Raw genomic sequence first — 21,605 nt, forward strand, 5'->3', positions numbered from 1 at the left:
GCGCGGGGCTGCCCGCGGGGGGGCGGGAGGGCGCGGCGGCCGGCGCGAAGCTGGCCTGCTTGGTCTCCTGGATGGTCTGCATGGGCAGGCGGCGCAGCGCGCCCAGCGCCGGCGGCCCGAAGCCCCCGCCCCCGCCGTAGGCGCCGCCCTTGCAGCCCCCGAAGTAGGCGGGCGTCCCGGCGCGGGCCCGTGGCCCGTACGCGTCCTGCGCGCCGTCCAGCAGGCCCTCGGGCAGCCCCGCGCCGCCGCCGCCGTGCAACCCCAGCGGGCCCCCCAGCTCGGCCAGGCGGGGCAGCTCCCCGGGGCAACGCGCACCCAGCGCGGGTGACAGCGCGCTCGCCGGGCTCGGGTACATGAGCGGCGAGGACGGCGCCAGGGCCTCCAGGGCCTCGTCGTCCTCCAATTCAGCCGCCTCCCCGAGCAGGGGTCTCCCGCCGCCGCGGAAGTCGGCCCACGCCTCGTAGTCGTCGCTGGCGTGCGAGGCCGGGCTGGTGGCCCACTTGGCCGCTGCAGGCAAGGGCCCCGGGGCTGCTGCGCCCGGGGGACTATGGTCAGGGCTCCGCTCAGGTGCCTGCAGCTGCTTCTTCTTGCTCGCCTTGCCCTTGATGCGCAGGAACTTGGCCCCGTTGTCCATGGACACGGCCCTGCGCCGCGGGGTCTTGCCCGTCTTGCCGCCCTCGGGGTTCAGCATCCACCACGAGCTCTTGCCAGTGCCTTCGTTCTGCACGCGGATGAAACGGGTGTGCAGCGACAGGTTGTGCCGGATGGAGTTCTGTGGCCGGAGACAAGGACGTGGGTGGGGGAGTGGGAAGTGAGGAGGCCATGAGGAAAGCGGGGACGGGAAGGAATAGGGAAAGAGGCAAGAGGATAAGAGAAAGGAAAGAGCCAGAAAGGGGAAGGGGATAAAGAGGTTGGGGGAACAGGTGTTAGTACCAAGTGGGACAAACCCGGAACACCCATCCTCTGCCCCGCCCCCCACAGGCAATGCCCAGAGGGTGGGGCCCGAGCTTTGGGCCTGGCCTTTCCGGAAGCATCGCCGAACCTGAGGGCGACTCTTAAGGGGCCTGCAGCAGGGGAGCAGGACCCGTCTCCCCAGCCCCGCCCCGCCCTGCCCCGCCCCGCCCATAGCTAGCCAGCCTGCCAGGCCCCCAGCAGATTATGTAAGGGCTCCTGCCGCCGCGGCTCATTTGTCTGCCCCCCTCCCTCCCCAGCCTGGCATGGCGCCAGGAGCCCGAAAACCCAGGGCTCCAGAAATCAATCTCGCGGTGACTGATTAAGCCCTGTTTAGAACTAATTGCTCTTTCGTGTGTGGGGAGAATAAATTACCTGCTTTAATTTCGTGTCTTTAAAATGCAACTGCAGGTAGAGAAGGCTGTTAACCCTTTGCTGGCGGGGCCTGGCCAGGGAAGGCGGAATAGGCTGGGGTCCCCAAGGTGGGTATAGGCCCGAGACTTTTCAGAGATTTCCCCCAACTCCTCTGAGCTCCCGGGAACTCCACAGAGGCCTTGGATCCCAGCAAGCCCCTCAAAGCACATCCTCTGGCCATGGAGACCTCAGACCCCACCTCTGCTTGGTGCCCACCGTCAGGCCAGCCCAGCTCTCCAGCCTGCCCTTTCGGCCACAGCCCACCCTCCCCTCCTGACCCACCTGGAGCAGAGGAGTTCTGCCCTCACAGCCCCTTCGGTGGAACCTTCACAAGATCCCCACAAAGCAGGTGGCACAATCCCCCTTTACAGACGAGAAGACCAAGCCTCAGGAGGTGATGTGGCTTGCCCAACGCTACGTGGCCCTTTCTGCTGTCCCTCCGTACCTCCCTGGGCTTCCCCTTTGCCACCCCTGCGTATCCCCTTCTGAATGTCTGCTGTGCCAGTCTCTAGTGATGCCCGTCGCTGCCTGCTTTTGCCAAGAAGGCAGGGGAGCCCACAGCTCCACTGGCCTGGCTCCCCTCAGGAACCTGGAGGAACAGAACTTCTGCTGGGCCTCCCACCTGGTGTCCTTGACCTCCTGGCTCAGCAACTGCTGTGCAAACAGCATGGGCTTGGGTGTCAGAAGGGCCGGGCAGGATGCCTGGCTCTGTTCAGCCACCTAGCTATGTGACCATGGGCTGTTGGCTCAACCTCTGTGAGCCTCAGTGAAGTCGTCTGAAAAAAATGGGCCACATTGAGTAAGCACTTAGAAGGCTGTTAGGTCACTGCCTGAGATAATGTGTGTGGGTGAGCACTTGGTGAACCCACCAGGTGCTCATCAACATTGGTTCAATCCCTCACTCTGGCCAGAGGACCTCGCCTCTTAGGTCACACAACAGACCTGCTCTGTCTCTACCTCCTTAATACCATCCTGAGCATGACTGTGCTGGGCACTAACAACCCTGGAAAGCCGGCATTACCACGTCTCATGGACCAGGGAGCAGAGGCCCAGGGGCGTGATGTGACTTGCCCATGGTCCCACAGGCTGCAATGCCAGGTACCACTCCATCCAGATCTGCCCAGCTCACGGACCTGCTCTTAACTCATTAATCCACTGAGCCCAGTAAGCACTGATCCGTGAGGGCTCTCCCGCCCCCGGCCTCCCTCCCACCAGTCTCCAGGAGGAGGAGTCCTTCCTGCTGCCCAGGGTTCGCTCCCACCCCTCGCCTCCAGCTCCAGGTACCGCCCTGACTCTTCAGGGCCCCAGGCTCCCTATCTCGAGCACTTTCTGGTCTTTGGAGCTAACAGCTGGGGCTCCAACGCCCCTCCCAGAGTTGCCCTGCCTGGCTTCTCCTGGGGCCCTGAGAGGAGGGGAGCTGGACCCCTAGAGAGTGGTGCTCTCTCAAGTAGATACCCCCTTCCCACTCCTGCCCCTGCACCTGGCGCCCCAGCCCCTCCCCCACACCTGTGTTCAGGGGCCTGGAGGCCTTGGTTCTCTTCCCCTGTGGAACTCTCTGGCTCACCAAAAGCTCCACCTCCCAGCTTCTGCAGCTGGAGGTCAGTACGGCAACACCTGTTTATCAATGTCACTATGTGCCAGCCTGGTTCTGAGTGCTGGGGGTCGGGGGAGAAGGAAGGAAGGACATTGCCAGGTACCAGCATCTGCTCAGAACCTGCCTGTTCAGACCTATAAGCGTTATAAGTACTTTATCTCACGTAGTCGTTCTGTCAAACTCCATACAAGTCAGGGATTGGGATCCCTATCTCAGGATGAGGAGAGTGAGGCTCAGAGAGGTTAAGTAAGTTGCCAAGGTCACACAGTTTTAAGTGGCAGAGCCAGGTATTGATTTCAGTTAATCTCACCCATGAGTCTAAAGGACATCGCATTCCACCAGGGGAGAGAGAAAGGAGTCAGAGAATTTCCAAAGAATCTTAGGAAGCCAGTACTCCAGTGCTTCTCAAACTTTCCATGTAAACTCTCTCTAGAAGCTGGTAGCATAGGAAGACTGGGGGCACGTTGCAAGGTCAAAATTTCCTATAAGACTTGTGCTTTGTTTTTAGAGTTCAAGGGGATTTTGCATTGTAATTCCTAATACGTCCAGATTTTCTGACTATAAAAATAATGTTTTAGATTCTGTTTACCAAGAGCACATGTTCCAAGCCTCTGAAGGTTTGCGTCCTTCCCTGCTCTGTTCCCTGTCCAGCCAGGTACCCCTGGGAGCTTGAGCCCCAGCTGAAACCACGGCTGGTCCAACCTGGAAAGAAGAAAGGTCTTGCCCAAGGTCACCAGGACCTGGTGGTAGAGCAGGGATTCCGGCCCAAGCCTCCCGAGCCCCAGCCTGAGGCTTTACCCACGCCACCAAGGCTGACCTGGAGCAAGTCCCTCCTTCTCTCCAGCCTCAGTTTCCCTACTGGGAAACTGATGAGATGGGCCAACTGTACTCTGGGGACCTTTTCGATTTGATACTGAAAGTTCTTAGAATCATCTAGTCCAGAAGTTTTCAAACTTTTTTTTAAAGTACTGGAACTCTTTGAGTAAATGGAATCTAACACAAAACCTGAGTGTTGCACACTGAGGCCCTCGGGGAGTGGGGGTGGGGGCACCCGGGGCACCTGGGGCCCTGCCTGCTCAGCCCCCTCCCTTGCATTCTCACAGAAAACCAGGCCCCTGGGGAGGGATTCTGCTGGCCAGATGGATGGCGCAGTTGAGGCCTGGGGGGGGCCATACCTTGCCCAGGGTCACCCGGGGAGGTGGCCCAGAGCTGCACAAGGACCTAGGCCCTGACTGCCGAGGCCAGGCTCTGCACCAGGTGTGCACCACGGCTGTGCCCCAGGAGGGAAGCCCAGGCCCTGCAGCCCCGTCTGGCTCCTCAGGGCCCAGCCACCTGGTACCAATCAGAGCTCCTGGCCAAGATCCAGTGGCAAGCGCCGATCACAACTCACCCACGAGGCCTCCTGGGAGGCCAGAGGCCACAGAGGCGGTGAGGGAGGCCGAGGAGGGAGCCGCCTCTGCCAGGGCAGCAGTAACCAGGGCTCCCTCTCGGAGTCACCTAGCAACCTGCCACCACAGCCACGGCCCCGGCATGCCTGGGCTCCCCTGGTGCCCAGAGCTGGACCAGGCTTCTGGGGCCTCACATCTCCCATACCTCCATGCAGGCCCGGGGCAGGTTCCCAGGGGAGACAGACCTCCCTAATTCAGGGCCTCAGGAGACCATCAGGGGGCAGAGGGAAGGGAGAGTGGGATACATTCCATGCCCATCTCCCTCTCTTTCAGAACCTGGGCCAGGGAGGCCAGCCTCTGGGGCCTCACCCACCAGGGAGGGGAGGCTGGCACAGGGCAAAGCGCATGGGCTCTGGGGTTGGATCTGGATTCCAGTTTGGGCTCCAATACCCACAAGCAGTGCGACCCTGGGGCACGATGCTTTGAACCTCCATTTCCTCACATAGCCACCCTGCTCCCCTGCAGCCCTCCTCCACGCAGACGCCAGCCAGAGGGGTCCTTCCGATAACCCCCATCCCGTCCAGTGCTGCCCACAAGCCTCTGATGCCCCCATCTCACTCTGAGTAAAGACGGGAGGCCTTGACGCAGCCCACAGCCCCTCCACGACCTCTCAGACTCCTCCCCTAACACGGTCCTGCTGGATCCCTCCCTCCTGCTCCTCAACCCTGCCAGGCAGCGTCCCGCCTTGGGGCCCCTGTCTCAGAGAAACGCCGTGCTCCCAGAACCAGATACATCCATCTCTCGTCTCCTTCAGGTCTTTCTTCAGATGTCACCTTTTGCAGCAAGGCCCACCCTGACCACTCTTGTAACAAGTGCTCCTCTTCCCTGCCATTTCTTGGCCCCCTTACCTTGCTCTAAATTTTTCTAAAGCAATTATCGCTTTCTAAATGAATATTTAATTTATATATATAAACTAATAAGTGTTATATATAAATATACAATTTATATTCTATATTATTTATTGTCTGGTTTCCCTATTTCATGAGTGATTTTTGTCCGGTTTTTACTGTACCCTCTGTGTTTGATACATACTAGGCATTTAATAAATGTCAGATGAATGAATGAGAGAGAGTAAAGGGGGAATACTGTGTCACAGGGAGAATTCAGGAGACTAGGCAGAGTAGCTGGCACATGATACAAGCTCCTCCAGACTGGGCTGAGAGAAGGGAACATACAAGGAAAGACAAGCACGGGGTGGAGGAAATCAGGAACAGTGTGACCCACAGAGGGAACCGCAGAGAGGAGTAAGGGCTCCCACGAGAGGTGAAGAAGGCCCCACAAGGTGCACAGTGCAGCCCCCACCCTGATGCCCAGATAGACTTGAGTAGCCCAGGGCTTGCTGGGGCCAAGGTTTCTCACAGCCTGTACCACCTGCGCCAGAAGACACTCCAGGAGTCCCACTGGGAACAGAAGAACCTTGTCCTTGCTGACGGTGCCTCCCTCATGGACAGGGTCTGATCCATTTGGTGGCAGGAGCTCATCTATCCAGCAGGACAACCTCATCTATTCCCAGGACACCCTTCGCCCACGAGCAGTAATGCATTCCTCTGACAGCACAACCCCATTTATCCAGCACACCAGTCCCATTTATCCAGCAAGTACAACCTCATCTGCTAACAGCACTCCATTCACCTGATGGGCCCCCTCATTTATCCAGCAGGACACCCTCATTTATCCTCCGAGTCGAAGGCTCTCCTTCCTCCTGTGGTGTGGCTGTGTTCTCTGACAGTGTGACCCGACTGATCCAGCAGGACGTCATCTCTCCTACAAGTACACTTCATCCCCTGACAGTACAACCTCATTTATCTAATAATGCAGCCTCACCTTGCCTCCAAGTACCACCTCATTCCCTGACAGTACAACCTCGTTTATCTTCCACTACAACCTCATTTCTCCTCCCAGCACAGCTTCATTCTCTGATAGCTCAGCCTCATCCAATCTTACTTTTCCAGCCAGAGCCCACCAGATTTCTGAGTGGGGAGGGGGGAGGATGGAGAGAAAAGGGGTTCCACCATTTGCTGTCCCCTGCCTACAGAGAGCTGCCTGGTGCTGTCACTATGTCCAGTCCCCCCCAGGCCCATAAAGGCCCATGGACTGAGTCCTAGGTTGCCTGGCCCAGCCAGCGCTCCAGCATTGCCCTGTCTCCTGTTTTGTCCCCTCTAGGGCTAAAGAGGGCCCACAGGATGGATTTCCTCCAGCTTTCCAGGATTTGATTTGTAGCTTTGGCTGATTTCTGTGGCATGGATACTCCCATCATAGCCAATTTTAAGCTGCCAGCATGACGTTACTGAGTGCAGAACGGGAAGAAGTGTGCCCGATCGGCTCTCGTGAGCCCGCGGAAGCCAGCTCCAGCACACCACTGCCACGTGCTTCCAATCCCGAGGCAGGAGAAGGGCACCGCCTACGACATGCCAGACCCAGGCTAGGGTCTTTGATGCAGTTCTTCCTCTAATCCTGATAACCATCCTGCAAAGAGGTAGTGCTATTTTACCAAGGAGGGAAACTGAGCCTCAGGCAGATTAAATGACTCCGGAGGCCACGAAGCTGGGAAGTGATGGAGCCAGGTCTGGGTCTCAGGGCTGTTGGATTCCAAAGGCAGGGCTCTTCCCATCCTCACCCCCAGTGTGACGGGGGACACTGCCCTGCTGCCCACCTCAGGGGCCATCCTTGCCTTGGTTCTCAAGCCCAAGGTTCTTCGCTTTCATCAGACACAGGAGACCCAAGTCTTGTGCCCCCCACCCACCACGAGCCCTGTGCTACCACCTGGCCTCCCTGGCACCTGGGGGTTCCAGGACCCACCCAGTTCAGTCCTGGGTCTTGTGTCCATCCATCCAAGCCCGAAGCCAGGTATGGACACCTCTCCAGGTACCATCACTGTCCAAGCTTCAGCCCAGCCCCTCCCCTCAGGAAGCCGACCCTGCCTACCAGAGGGGGTGATGACCCAGCTCCTCCCTTTAATGCTTCCCTGAGCAGACACCACCTGTGGGGCTGAGTGAGCGCTCCATCCCCACCGTGACTCCCATTTCCTCTCTGCCTCCTTCCTTCCCACCCTTCCTGCAGGAAGAAAGGTCAAGGGCAAGGGTTGGAATCCCAACTTCACCCATGTGACCTTGGGCCTCCCCTGTAAAAGAGGGTAACAATCCCAACATCCACGGATGAGATCCCACATGGCAAGAACCTCATCCCCTCCCTGTCTCAGAGCCCCAGGAGTAGCTCCTGTCCCAAGCCTTGCCCCCCACCTCACTGTGCAGCCCCAGTCTGAGCCAGGAACACACATGTGTCTCAGACAGAGCCACAGACTCTCTGGGGGTCACTTGCTCTGCTGCCTGAGATGAAGCTGTGGCTGGCGCTCAGTCCAGGCAGGCTTCCTGGCAGAAGGGGTGACCTGGATGACCTCTGGGGCCTGAGGCCATGTGCAAATCCTTGGCAGTAGGGTCTGTAGTGGAGGAGGGGTAGAAGGGCAGGTGGGGGCATCAGGACCACAGGTGTCAACAGGTGAGTGGGCTTGGGGTCAGCGGTGGAACAGAAGTGGGCAGCCAGGGGCCAGGAGGAATCAAATGTCCAAAGCAAGGCATGAGGTCAAAGGACAGGCCCTGGCATCCCCCACGGCCACCCCAGAGACAGCAGAGTCCACACACCAGCAGCAGAAGCTCAAGCTCCGCCCCTCAAAAGCCCATGGCTCCTCATCCCCCCGGGCTTGGGTCCAACTCCAGACTGCTATTCAAGAGCCCTCTGATGCTCTCCAGCCTCATCACCTCCATTCCCTTAAGCCCATCGGGGGCTCCAGACACCCTGGATGCCTCACACCTCCATGCCTTTGCACATTCCGGTCCCTTTGCCCTTCCCTCTCTCTGCTTGACCAGTTCCTGCAGCTCCATCAAGACCTGCTCTGTGGCATCTTCCTAGTCGCCTCCACAAGCTCCAAGAATAGCTGCTCCCACCTCAGTGCTCCTGCAGAAATCTAACTGCAAACTGGAGTATAATTGTGTATGAGTCGGCCTCCCCACTTGAACTTTCTGGGGCAATGTCTGGCTCACAGTAAGTCCACACATAGGATGGAGCTCTCAGCAGCCACGAACCACTCAGGCCTGGCAGTTCTGCGCAGTTTCTGTCCAGCAAAACCTCAGGCCGGAGCCCCAGGCCTCGCCTCCTCCCTCCTGGTTTCCCCTCCCTCCCATTCCTGTGGCCTCTGCCACCTCCCTTCCTTTCCTCAGCACTTCCTGGCTCCTCAGGAGAATTTAGCAAAGGAAAGAAACGACCATTTACTGAACATTCACCAGGTGCAATGCACCGTGCTGGCACTCAGCGATTAAAATCCTATTGAGTCTTTGTGACAACCCTCTGAGCTGGTTCATCATCCTTGTTTTAGAGATGAGCAACTGAGGCTCCAAGAGACAAACTGACCTGCCCGAGGTCACATGGGTGTTGTAAGCAGCGGTGCAGGAATTCACACCCAGGGCCCTCCCTCACTTTTCCTCCCACCCTGAGATGCCTCTAGGGAGGGGCCCATGCCAGGCAGAAGCTCCAGAGTGGGCCTGGGGTGGGGGTGGGGGCTGTCCACACTGGCTTAGCAACCCCTCCACACTCTTTCCTCCTTCATCCAGGATTAAAGGGGATCCCGGAATGCAAAGCCATTCAGGCTTCTCCCTGTGTCCATTCAGTCTGAGCCCCCTCCATCCCTCCCTCCCTCTGCATGCAGCACCTCCCCACACCCCTGCCCCAGGCCCTGGGAGCAGCTGCGGTGACCTCACCCAGCCCTGCCCTGGGCCTGGCTCTGGGGAGGGCCCAGCAGCTGTGCCCCAGCCCTGCAGGCTGGCTCCTAAGGGGAAAAGAGGAGGAATGGGCATGGTGCCAAGAGAACCATCTGCTCTCCCAGGGGCACGGCCACCCGCACAGACACCGGCCTCGCCCCCAGGGGCCGCCCTTGGCCCTCTGTCCCCACGCCAAGGGGCTCCAGAAGCCCAGGGCAGCCCACCCAGACCGGGGCAGCAGCCGTCATCTGCCATCTGTCTTCTGATACTGAGAGGTCCTTGCAGGACATGTTGGAGCATGAATGTCCGCTGAAAATGAACAAGTGCTCAGGGTAAGTTCTGGGTGCAGAGGCCAGAGGCCCGGGCTAGGTGTGCTGACCACTGCCTGCCCCAGCCCAGGCCTGCTGGGCCAAGAGTCGGAGATCCCCTTGCGGGGGCGGTTAGGGCTCCATCCCCTCACATCTGCTCAGCTGGCAGGTGCCTCTGGCAGAGGGCAAGCCCCTTCCCCCACAGCCAGAGCTCAGGTTACAGAGGAGGCAAGGCCAGCTGAGGACAGGGGGAGGGGACATAAGGGGTGGAGGAGGCATCACAGCTTCCCAGAGTGTTGGGGGAGGGGAATTCAGATCTCGAGATTGGACTCAGCCAGAGAGGGAAGGGCTGTGCCCAAGGTCACACAGCCTTGAAGTGGGCAAAGAGGAGCAGGCATCCCGGGACAAGAGCCCTGGGTTCAAGGGTGACCTTGAGCAAATCATTGCCTTTATCTGTAAAAATACAGAGCCTCAAACCTGCCCGCTTCCCTCCCAAGGCCATGGGGAAGGCTCTGGAGGCTAGAAAGTAGTGGGTCAACCTAAGGGCAGGACGAAGCTTGGACATCCTGAATATCTGACACCTTTGGGACAGAAAAGAAGGCATTAGAGGAAGGACACCACTCCCCCAACATGCACAAGTCAGTGTCCCTCAGGGATCAGGGCCCAGGGCCCCCCACTCGACACAGCAGTGGGAGGGGGGTCCTTTCCGTCACAGAGCAATGGATAACAGTCGTGATATTTGCCGATTTCTTGGGGACTTTACATGTATCCCTCCTGTATTTCTCACAATACAACTTGGGCATAAGTCCTATTATTATCCCATTTTGTGGAGGAGGAAACTGAGGCTCAGTTGCCCAAGGCCACATAGAGTGTGAGTGACGGAGCTCCGGTCAGCTCCTCCCTCCGGCCTCCAAGACCCCTAAGCACACCTCTGCGCCTCACCTCCGAGATCCTCGAGGCACTGAAGGGTACTGAATGGCACGTCAGGCCTGGCATCTTGGACTCTTTGGGCTCCATCCCCCTCAGGCTCATCTTCTCCCCAGACCCCAGTCCCAGGCCCACACTGGGTGCTGGAGCCGTCTCTCCCCTCATCCACCTGCCACACCACCCACAAGTGATTATTCTGCCAGGGTCATTCCCCATCCCCCACAGCTTGGAGTGCCAGCTGCCCAGCTTGGCATTCAAGGCCACTAACCATCAGGCCTTGGCTTGCTTCTCCAGCCTCAAGTCCTACTGGGCTCTGGCCAACACAGCCAGACCCTGCCCGGCTCCTAAAGAGGCCTGAGGGTTGCACCTCCTTTACCTGGTTCCCCTCCCCCACCTCCAAACACCTATGGCTCATTATCTGGCCCTCCATCATGACCCCGGGCAGTCTTTATCCTGAATCAAAATCGGGAGTCCTCATCTTCTCTCCCCAGCTTCACCCGTGGACACCTCAAAGTCAGGCAGCCAGTCCAGCGCCCCTGAGCAGCACTGCACAGTCGGTGCCGGGTGGCTGTAGGAGCAGAGGGAGGAAGCTGCCATCAACCTTGGCGCCTGCAGATGGGGAGGGTGGGGTATGGACAACATCAGGCTGGTCAGGCCCTGTCCTCAGGGAGCTCTCTGTCTGAGAAAAGGAGCCAGCGACCCCAGAGCCATCCCCCAGGCTGGAAGCCCCAGGGCCAAACTCCTAGGGAGAGCAGAGAGGCAATGACAGGGGCCTGGACAGGGGTGGAGGGGGAGGCCAGTTTGGAATGTCCTAGCCAGAGCAATGGGCTAGGGAGGAGTGGGCCCTGGGGAGTTTCCTTTCTGTCTCTTACAGTGGGATACTATGAAAGCCACTTTAATTCTCTGCCTTAGTTTCCTCATCTGCAAAACGGGGACAGTAACAGGACCAGCCTCACAGTGTTGCTGTGAGAATTAAAGGAAAGCATGTACGTAATGGCACAAGGCAATTGAATCCTGAGCTGGAGGAGTTCACTGTGGCTACAGCAAGGGCCAGAAGCTGGTGAGTGATGTGGCTGGAGAGCTCACTGGGGCCAGGTGGCCAAGGCCTTGAGTGTCATGCTGAGCCCACTGGACTGGCTCCTGTAGGAACAGCACCGTGTGGTACACATGCTCTCGTCCCCTCCACCAGATGGGGAGCTCTCAGAGAGCAGGCGCTGCGCTGCTCAGTTTCCTCACCTTTCTGGGTCCAGAGAGACCTCCTGAGTATTCACACCAACCCTGGCCCCGCCTCCTGCAGCCAAAGCTCTGAGTGGCACAGTGCATCGGCCCTGGCTGCTCGCTGCATTCTCTCCATCCATGTTCTATACAGCGCAACTGCTAAGACATGAGGGATGAGCGAACGTGTTGGAGATGGGGGGTCAGGCCCTTCGGGCTGACTGCATGGGGTTCAGTTCTCTGGAGGACCCAGAAAAAGTGAGGAGGAGAGGAGTGGGCTCACCCTGGACAGCCTGCTTGGAGGAGAAGCTGGTCCACACCAGGGCAGAAGAAAGGAGGGAGAAGCAGGAACCCGGGAACCACCATCTAAGGCATTGCTTCAGAATCAGACCTGTCACTAGACAGATCTGTTAAAATATAGGTTCCACGGCCCCCTCACTGAGAGCCTGCTAGAGATGGTGTGAGATGGGGACTGGAAACCTGTATTACCTCAAAGCTTCTGGGTGACTCTGATCATCAGCCAGGTTTGCCAACAACTAAGGATTTAAGGCAGGAATCCTCAGGGGGACGCAGTGGGTTCCAGAATCACCTGGGAGGCGGGTCTTTGTTCAAACCACTCAAGCACCCCGCCTAGTTTCGGAGGAGTGTCCCAAGGGATCCGTCCATGAGTCGGTAGCTGCCTTGTGAGCACGTGACAATGGCAGTGGGTGTGTGTTGAGAACTCCAGTGGCAGGTGTAAAGGCGGCAATGTGAGGGTGGCCTGAGATCAGAGGCAGGAAGGACAGTGGGAGGGAAGGCAAGGTCTGGACAAGGCCAGCAGAGGGCCCAGGGGTCCAAATAGAGTAGTTTGGGCTTGGTTGGCTCCCAGGGGAACGGAGGAGCCCCAGAGGGTTCTGGAGCATGAGCGAGCCTTGGAGCAGAAGGGCTGGCAGGCATGTGGGGCTGAGACGGCACCGGCACTGGGAGATGGTGAAACATGGTAGAAACAGACAAGTCTGTGTCTAAATCCAGGCTGAGCCTCATCCCAGCTATGCTGCCTTGGCCAAGTGACTTCATCTTTCTTGGCCTCCATTTCCTCAACTGCAAAATGGGGCTATTAACACACAGCTGGCAGGACCCAGGGAGGATGAAACGAGAGCATTTATGTGAAATGCCCAACTGACTGCCTAACACCCAGACGTTAACTCTCTTAATTTGTGTTCCCCTTCCCACAAGAGGCACCCCCCCTTAGAGACCAGAGATGTTTCTCTGCAAAGAGGGAGGCCCTGGGGGGAGGGTGTGGGAGGCCCCTCCCCCACATGCCACCTGGCCCCCCTCCCACCTCCACATATGGGTTGGAGGGTGGGGAATGGCAGCAAACAGCCAAACCCTCCCAAACAGGAGTTGGTTTCCATGGTAACCATGGTGCCAGGAGGAAGGGGGGCACTCCAGATCCAGCTGTCCCCCTGAGCGCCCTACCCAGGCCTCAGAGCCTCAGTTAATGCCCACCCAACACCCTGCACCCCCCCATCTGCCGGCTCTGGGGGCCAACCTGCGCTCCCTTCATTGTGCCCAGAGTACATCTGCCACCTGGGTACTGCCAGGGGCAGGGAGGCATCTCCGAGCAGGAGTCCCAAGTTCAAGTCCATCCACACCTGCGCTCACATACTTCCTCCCGTGAGAAGTCCTATTGGTATTTTGTGCCCTCAGTGCCAACTAACCCCTCCTGGTTCCTAGAATACTGAGGCCCAGAATCCACACACCTGGCTCAAGTTCCTACAGGTGCTCAGTCCACCCCCTCACCCACTCCCAACTCCATAACTCCAACTGACCCCAAAGAGCTGAACGAGGACACCCTGAGCCATGCTCCAGGGCGATGGGCCACTGCAGGAGAAGGAAGGAAGTCTTCACAACTTTAAGACCCATCTAGCAATACAATGGGCAGTCCCTGTCACTGGGAGTGTGTGAGAAGGGATTGAGCTGAGGAAGGAAGCGTGGTTCCCCTAGAGACCCAAAGTCTGATTCGGAGGTGGAAGGAGTGGGCACCAGTGTGTACCTGCTTCCCAGGTACCACCCCCAAGTTAGGAGGCAGGCCCAGAGGCTGCAAACAGGGAAAGGGTGCTGGTGAGTCAGCCACGAGGTAAGGGAGACAGTGAGGTGCCAAGAGGGCTCCCACTGCTATAGCTGGTGCACCCATATCCCAGGGGCTCACATCCATACACGGAGTCCATGACCACGCCCTCCCCTCACAGGACACAGACAGAGGGGCTTCCAAGGCCCCAGGACCCCATGTGGTGGCCACCACCAGCTACCACTCAAAGACAGGAGAAGGTGGGCTTTCAAACCCAAACACAAGACGCCCCCTCCAGCCCCCATAGTCTAGAAAAAGCTTGAGTATGGGGGTCATAAAGGGGTTCAACTCCCAGGCCTGCTACTTTCTAGGGATGTGACCCCAGGGCAAGTCACTTCTCCACCTGGGAAACGGGGATGCTAATACCCACCTGGAAGGACGGTGGCCAGGACTTGATGGGATGTGCCCTGGGCTAGTGGGCGTCTCTTTCCCAGCCCTCCCTCCTGTCTGGCAGCGGCCCCCCAAGCCAGTCAGTCTTGCAGCTGGAGTCCTCAGGGTGCGCACAGAAGGGGGCCCCAACCCGCAGAAAGTGGGGGCTGGGGGTGCTGAACTTTCGAACCCGCAAACCCCCCGCGCCGTTCATTACCTTAACACGAGTTAAAAATAACCGTCTCATCTCTTTAAATTAGTCTGTCTGCAATTACCGCCTGGCACGGCGCTGCCCGCCATCGTCCCGCTGGAGCGGCGCCAGGTGGCAGGCGGGGCCCTCACCCTGTCTGTCGGTCTGTCTGTCTGCCTGCCTCCTGGTCTCCCCCCTCCCCCACCACCGCAGCACAGCTACCCCAGGGGCCTCCCGAGGCCCCACCTCCTGAGCTCCCCGAGTTGCACGGGGAGGGGGCAGGGCGGTGGGTGGTGGGAGCGAGGGGGCCCGGGTGCGCAGAGGCCTGGGGTGGGGGCTCCAGAGCACAGCAGCGGAGGAGGGGCGCCGGGAGGCCCGCGAAGCCGGAAGGGCCCGCAGCGCGCCAGCGCTCGTGGGTGGGTGTGAGCAGGTGGCCGTGGGAGTCTGCCGGGCGTGCCAGCAACTGTGCCAGGAGCGGCTGGCACGGGCTCGTGCCCAGGAGGCGGGCAGCTGCCAGCCCCCCGCTCGTGCAGTGCGGGGGGTGAGGACACCCCCAACCCGGGCTCACACCGCCTCCTCCTGCACCCCCACCAGCCCTTGGGGCTGGGGATCCCCGGAGGACAAAGGAGGAGGAGGGAGCCCTCCTGGAGCAGGCTGGGGGGAGGACGAGAGGGGGAGCCCTCCGCACTCACAACCACCGCTCAGCCCGCTCAGCCCGGCGGCAGCAGGACCCTCCTCCTGGCCTCTCAGATCAGGCCCTCCTGCTAGGCTCCATCCCACCTAGGACCTACTGGCCAGCCTGGCCAGATGGGGGTAGCGCCACCCCTGCCGATCCCACCCCCCAGCAGCTAGGCTGTTCCAGCCCTGAGGGAGAAGGGAAGTCCCCATCCACTGCACTCCTCCCCCACCAGGCCTGGGGACAGGAATGGGAGGTGCCCAGGCCTGGCCTGGGAGCTCCCAGGGGAGCTGGCAGCCAGGAAACACAAAAGCAGGCAGAACAACTCCAGGGGCGCTAAGTGGAAGGAGCGCCAGGACCCGGAGCGGCCTGGAAGGCTTCCGGGAGGAGTCCAGCGCTAGGGAAGGGGGGTCAGGCGCCTCTGAGAGGAAGTGGGAGGCTCTACCTGGATGGCGGATACCCACACTTCTGGGACACTGCAAAGGGATGGGGAGCTCCTGTCCAGGCCCTGTCCCAGGCCTGGAGACCCTCTGCCCTGAGGGGAACACTACCAGCCTCTCGGGTGGAGATCCTACCACCAAGCCTGGCCTCTCCTCAGGCTGCAGCCCGTGGGGTGTCCTGTGCCTGCTGCTGGTCCTGCCTCCTCCAGTTCCTCTCCGCAGCACACCACAGGTGGGACCACAGGGCAAAGGAGGCACATCGGCCCCTCCTGACCTGGCCCACTCTGCCTTTCCCATGCCACCTCCCTGCCATCCCTACCAGCCGTCGGCTCCAGCCTGGCACGCCCCACTGTCTCCCAAACCCAACACGTACAATTCCACCTCCTTGCCTTTGCACGTGCAGTCAACATGCCCTGGAAGACCCTCCCAAATTCTAACCCCCCAATGAAGGCAGCTCAGATCAAGTGTCACCTTCTGTGAGGGCCTGCCTGGCTCCCCAGGGTTCTAGCCCACCTTTCGTACAGCCCCCAACCCGGCCCTTCCTGCCTGTAAAACACAGGGCCTGCGTGTGGAACTGGCTGAGCTCTGGTGTGTCCTGAAGTCAGGTCCAGTGCCTTCCCCTTGGGTCCCCCCACTCCACCTAACACAGGGTGTGGTACACCCCTGGGGTTCAAGTGCAACACTTATGTGGGGGATGGGAGGAAGGAAGGAACAATGGGTCTGGGCCCCAGCCCTGGCACCTGAGGTGTCACACAGCCCCTGCTAACCAGAGGTCGGCTGGGAGTGGGGCATGGCCCCCCCACCAGGCTGCTTGGGGGACTGACTGGGAATGGAGGAATAGGTAGCAGGGGGGGCAGAATAAGGAGAAGGAGGCTCCCTGGGGAGCTGGATGAGGTGGGGTAGAAGGGGGACAGCCACGGAGAAGATGAGATGGGAAAGGCCAGAGGCCCCTCCGGACAGCCCTCCTCCAGGGCCTGGGTGGTCTCTGCCAGGGCCCAGGTCAGGAGCCCCAGCCTGAGGCTCCCTCTGCCATGCCCCAGCCCAGGACGAGCCTTCCAGGGCTCCTTCCTTCCTGAGCCCAGGCACAGGGAGGACCAGTGTGTCCCCAGCAGCGTGGCGCAGTGGAAACCGCATCCAGTGGGCAGGCGGGAGACCTGGGCCATCATCCAGGACCTGCCGCTTGTGGCTCGCGGACGACCTGAGAAGAGGCCCACCCCCTTCCGGGGCCTCAGTCTCACGGTCTGAGAAATGAACGCGTGGGACTAAACTATCTCCAAGCACAATTCCAACCACGTTCCAGGATTCAGACCTGCCCCAGTGTCCCCCTCCCATGGCCAGTGCCAGCAGAATACTATTCCGGAGGCTCTGCGGGGCCTGGGAGGGACACGCACCTGGACTGGAATCCAGCTTTCCCATCTACTGACTGTGTAACCTTGCGCAGTTCACTTCTCCACTCGGCGCCTCAGTGCCCAGTTCTGTAAATGGTCACAGTAAAACCCTCCTCAGGGACTGGTGACAGCATCAAAAGAGACACCTGGCATCAATGCCTGAAGGTGTCTGGCACAGGGCTTGGCCCTGAAACCCTCAATGAACTACAGTTCTCGCCCAGCTTCCAGCCTCACGTCCCCTCTTGCCATCTTCCCCCATCATCCCTAATCCATCAGCCCAGCTGGAGCTCCACCTCCTGCAGGAAGCCCTCCTGGCTTACCCTGGCCCACAGTACCCTCCCTGGCCTCAGCATCCTCCGCACCATCCACCCATTTTTTCACTCATTCACCAGACATGCACGGGTGGCTCCTCGGTGCCAGGCTCTACGCTGGGTGCTGTGGGCACAGAGATTGCTCCAACACTGCCACTGTCTTCCAAAGGCAGGGTGGGGAAGGGAAATGAGACCTATGCAGGCAGGCAGAAGGCCACAGAAGAGGGAGTCCTGAGCTAGCTAAAAAGGGTTATGGAAGGCTTCCTGGAAGAGGCATCTGAACTCTGTGTCCTTGAGGACAGGGATTATATCCACAGGGAGAAGTGAAAGGTGGGACAGTGCATGGGGAGCAGGGAGGGAGGAGGGAGCAAGGCCCAAGAGCAGGACCCAGTTGGGAGGAATAAATGTTCTGGTGGGCGCTGAGCCCAAGGGGACCAGAGAGAGGATGGGGAAGGAAACTCACGTCTGCTCCTCCAGCCTGTGCCTCCAGCCCCTAGAGGCCACAGAGAGACAGAGAAGCTGCCAGCACGGAGCCTGAGACCCTGGGCTCCCAGGTCAGAGCACCCCGTGGCCCCTAAAAAGCAACCTCTGGGCATGTAGAGCTGCCCATGTCCACAAGCCTCCCCTCCTCCACTGGCACGCCTCCTTCCTCTGACCCTGTCTGCAGCCACCACCAGGCACAGCCCCCTCCCTCCATGGAGGCATGACTCCTTTGCAGAGACCCCGTCTCCCATAGGGAGCCTGACAGCTCACAGGCCCTAGGCACAGAGCCCCCCACCCCAAACTCCTCTCTCCCAAAGGCATTGACCATACCCATTCCCCAACAAGATGGCCAGAGGAGGGTCTGGAGGCCACAATCCAGTCAAGCCCCTGTCCCCTCCCAAGATGGCTCCCCCCTTTCCACTCCCTGGAAGGGAGGCCTCCCTGGGGTGCCCCTACCCCTCCCCCCACTGCCAAATGCATCTGGGCTCAGAAAGCCAGGAAGTGGAAGACTGACAGCCTGAGGTGGGCAGGGAAAGATCCCCAGCCCTCAATAGGCTGCCCTTACACCAGCGGAGGTCATCACCAGCCCACCATGCTGGTCCAGGCAAGGGGGCAGCAGCTGCCCCATGGAGAACTCAGATCCCAGGTCACCTGACCCCTTCCCCCCCAAGGCTGGTTGGTGCCCTAGGGTGAACTCCTGGCATCACAGGAAGAACTGTGGGCCCAGGGTGGCACCCCTCACCCTAGGGCCAGCTCCAGGGAGGGCAGTAGGAAAGATCTGGGGGGAAAAAACCACTAGCCCCAAGTCATTACTGTAGCTGTTTAAGGAGGGTGCCTTGATGGAGAGGGTACAAGAGTAGCACAAAGCAGAGTCCCGGGGACAAGAGGGGCCCTGTGTCCGAGGCCTGGGAATAGGTTCCTCAGCTATGCTCCCAAGGACGGGGTGGGGTGCTCCTCGGGAGTGCCTCAAAGTGGCAGTCCCTTGTCACCTCACCAGACCTCCCACCCCGCATCCAGGGCACGCACACAGCTGCTCCCAGCACGGCCCCGCCTGTCTGCCGGCCGACCCAACGCCCTAGGCACACACTCCATGACCCCTGGGGGTGCCCCAGGGTCTCCCTCCTGACCGCCCGTCTGTCCAGAGCCTGGACGCACCTAGCAGCCCCTGGAAGCCCCAGCCCGCGACCCCAGCCCCCTCCACAGCTAGACGCCCCCACCTTCCAGCCGGCCGAGCTGTTGCTGTCGCCTTTATCCTTGAAGTAGGGCACGTAACGGACCATCCAGTCGTAGATCTGCGAGAGCGTGAGCCGCTTGTCCGGGGCGCTCTCGATGGCTTTGGTGATGAGGTCGGCGTAGGACAGGTTCCCCCACGCGTTCCGCCGGGAGCTCTTCGCTTTCCGCAGCGGTCCGACCTCCGCGCCCAGCGGCGGCGCTGGGGCCATCGCCGGGGCCGTCGCCCGGCGCTCCGGCCCACAGTCCTCGGCGCCCTCAGCCAACCCTGAACCCAGCGCTCCGTCCTCGTCGCCGGCCAAGTCGGGCTGCGGCAGGGGCCAGGTACACGAGCGCGGCCGGCTCTGCGGCGCGAAGTCCGGGTCCACGTCCACCTGATGCGCTCGCAGCTTCGCAGCCATGGTCCCGCCCGGCTCGGGCGAGGAGAGGAGGGAGGCTCCGCGGAGGGTGGGCGGGCGGCTCCGGGATCTGCGCGCCCCGGGGAGGCCCGCGGGAGGGGTCCCTGGCGGCGCCGGCTCAACCGCGGGGCGCCATGGGCTGGGGCGCGGAGACAGGGGGCTGGACGCGCTGGGAAGCCCAAAGGGAGGGAAAGATCAGGGCAGCGAGGGGGCGGCGGCCCCGGAGCCCAGCGGGCACACACCTCGCCCAGCCCGGCTTCTAGCACCTGCCGCCTGCCTGCGCCTGCAGCCACCGCCGCCACCGTCGCTGCCGCCGCTCCCCCGGCGCCGGCCCCGCGCGCGGGCCCCGCTCTCCCGGGACGAGGCCGGACTGCACCATGCCGGAGCCCGAGACCGTGCCGGAGCCCGCGCCGCCGCCGCCGCCCCGTGAATGCCGCCGCCGCCGCCGCTCCGGCTCCAGCGCCCGCTCCCGCGCCTGCCGCGCTCAGCGCCGGCTGCACCTCCGGACGGGCGGGGGACGGGGAGGGGGCGGGCCCGGCGCGGGAGGGGCGGGGCGTGCCCGCCCGCAGCCGCGGAATCCTCGGCCTGCCCGGGTGCCTCGCCCGCGGCTCGGGGTGGAGGCGCGGGGCTCCCGGCTCGGGGCGACCCCGCCGCAGCCCCTGTGCGCAATAGCGCCGCCTACGGGGCAGGGGAGGAGCGGCGGGCGCGACCCCGCCCCCTGCTCGGCGCTGGGGGTGGGGGGCGCGGGGGCGGGGCCCGAGCGCTCCCGTTGGTCCGCAGCAGGGCTATCCCGCCCACGGTCTCGGCAGGATCCCTCCCAGCAGCGCGTCAGCGGGTTATTGTTACAACCCGGGGTTTCCCGGGGCAACGGGGATGGGGCGGGGCTCAGGGCACTTGGCCCCGCCTTCTACTCGCAGGCGGAGTGCCCCGCCCCGTTTCTAGACCCTTGGCGTTTCCGTCTTGGCAACCTGATGGGGAGGATGATCAAGCTCTCCTTTGTGCCCTGGACTGGGCTGGGGAAAGGGAAAGGGTCAAGAATACCCGGGTTCGGGACTAGGCTTTGCAACAATTCTAGCTTCTCCTTCTGCAGATGGGTTCTTCATGGGCTCTTAGGGTGCCTGCGAACATAGTTTCAGAGCCTGGGTTCTCAAAGTTTGACGTGTAGCAGAATCAGCCTGGAGAGCTTGTTAAAGATATTGCTGGGCCTCAGCCCTGTAAGTCTGGGTTGGGGCTCCAGACTCTGCATTTCTAACAAGTTCCCAGGTGATGCACCTGGACCACACTCTGCAAACCACTGTTTTAGAGGCTGTGGGAGGCTCTGGCAGGGGCCGTTGGAAGAAGCTCTCGCCCCAAAGTTCATCCTGTTTGGAGGGAAGTTTCTCATTCATTTAACAGGTATTTATTGAGCACCTCTGATGCACCAGGCACTCTTCGTGCCACTGTGGGGAGAGCAGTGACAGACAGGTGAGGTCGCTACCACACAGGCTAGCAGAGGAGGCAGATGCTAATCGGGTATCAATGGCCTCAGAAGGGAGAGGCTGGCTGAGAAGTTGGGCAGCCCATGACCTCATCCCACAGAGCCCTAGGCTAGGTTTCCAGCTACCACTCCACCTGCCAGCCTTTGCTCAGGGTATCCCCTCTGCCCAGAATGCCCTTCCCCCACCTCAAGGCCCTCATCAGAGATTCTCCCATTCCTCAAAGCGCAGCTCAAATGTCAGCTCACCCCTGACACCTTCCCCAACCCCAACTCCCAACACTCGTCTCTGTTCCTCGCTTGCCCACACCACTTGCTGCTCTGCCAGCAACACCTTATTTCCCTTTAGTACAATATTTCTTTGTTCCCAATAGGGAAACTGAGGCCCAGAGTGGGGAGGTGACTTGCACAGATGGCATGGCCAGGACTAGAATCCCAAGCTCACCAGCTGGTAGTACCACACTCCTGGGGAGGCTGGAGGCTGCGACTTGCAGAGTTCTCTGAGCAGTGGGAGGGCTGGGCCCAGGCCATGAGACAGCCCTCTCAAAAATTCCTTCCTTCCAACTTAGGTCCCTAGTTGAGGAGCAGGGCCAAGGGTGAGGGTGGGAGTGGGGCTAGGGGGGCCCCCCTCATCCCCCAGTGTGGGAGCAGACCCAGCTTGCAAATGCCTGGAGTGGCATCTGACTGAGTCACATCCCAAAGGCAAGGGTGGGCATGGAACCGCTGGCTGCCCCCTCCCCATACACACACATCCACCAGGTGGTTCTGTTTAGAGCCACGAGGGGCCTGAAATCACTGCTGGACCCCCTCCCACAGTTCTCATATGCCCTCCCTGCCTGGGGAGCCCACACTGGGCGCTGCTCACTCAGGTATCCTGGAGGCCGAGCAGGCCACTTGCCAGTCTTCAGCCCTGGCCCAGCCTGCTCTG

General features: G+C 60.6%; 1 protein-coding gene across 1 annotated transcript in view; it reads right to left on the reverse strand.

Moving 5' to 3' along the window:
- FOXO6 (forkhead box O6) overlaps positions 1-19,809 on the reverse strand; it is a 21,500-nt gene extending 1,691 nt beyond the window's left edge. Inside the window, exons 1-2 of the mRNA XM_046660734.1 lie at positions 18,793-19,809; positions 3-772 (exon numbers count right to left, since the gene is read on the reverse strand). Coding sequence (XP_046516690.1) covers positions 3-772; positions 18,793-19,206 — 1,184 coding nt within the window. The 5' untranslated portion in view covers positions 19,207-19,809. The remainder of the gene's footprint in view (positions 1-2; positions 773-18,792) is intronic.
- Positions 19,810-21,605: the final 1,796 nt, after the last annotated feature.

The sequence above is a fragment of the Equus quagga genome, chromosome 5 (assembly GCF_021613505.1).
Source record: "Equus quagga isolate Etosha38 chromosome 5, UCLA_HA_Equagga_1.0, whole genome shotgun sequence".
Classification (NCBI taxonomy): domain Eukaryota; kingdom Metazoa; phylum Chordata; class Mammalia; order Perissodactyla; family Equidae; genus Equus; species Equus quagga.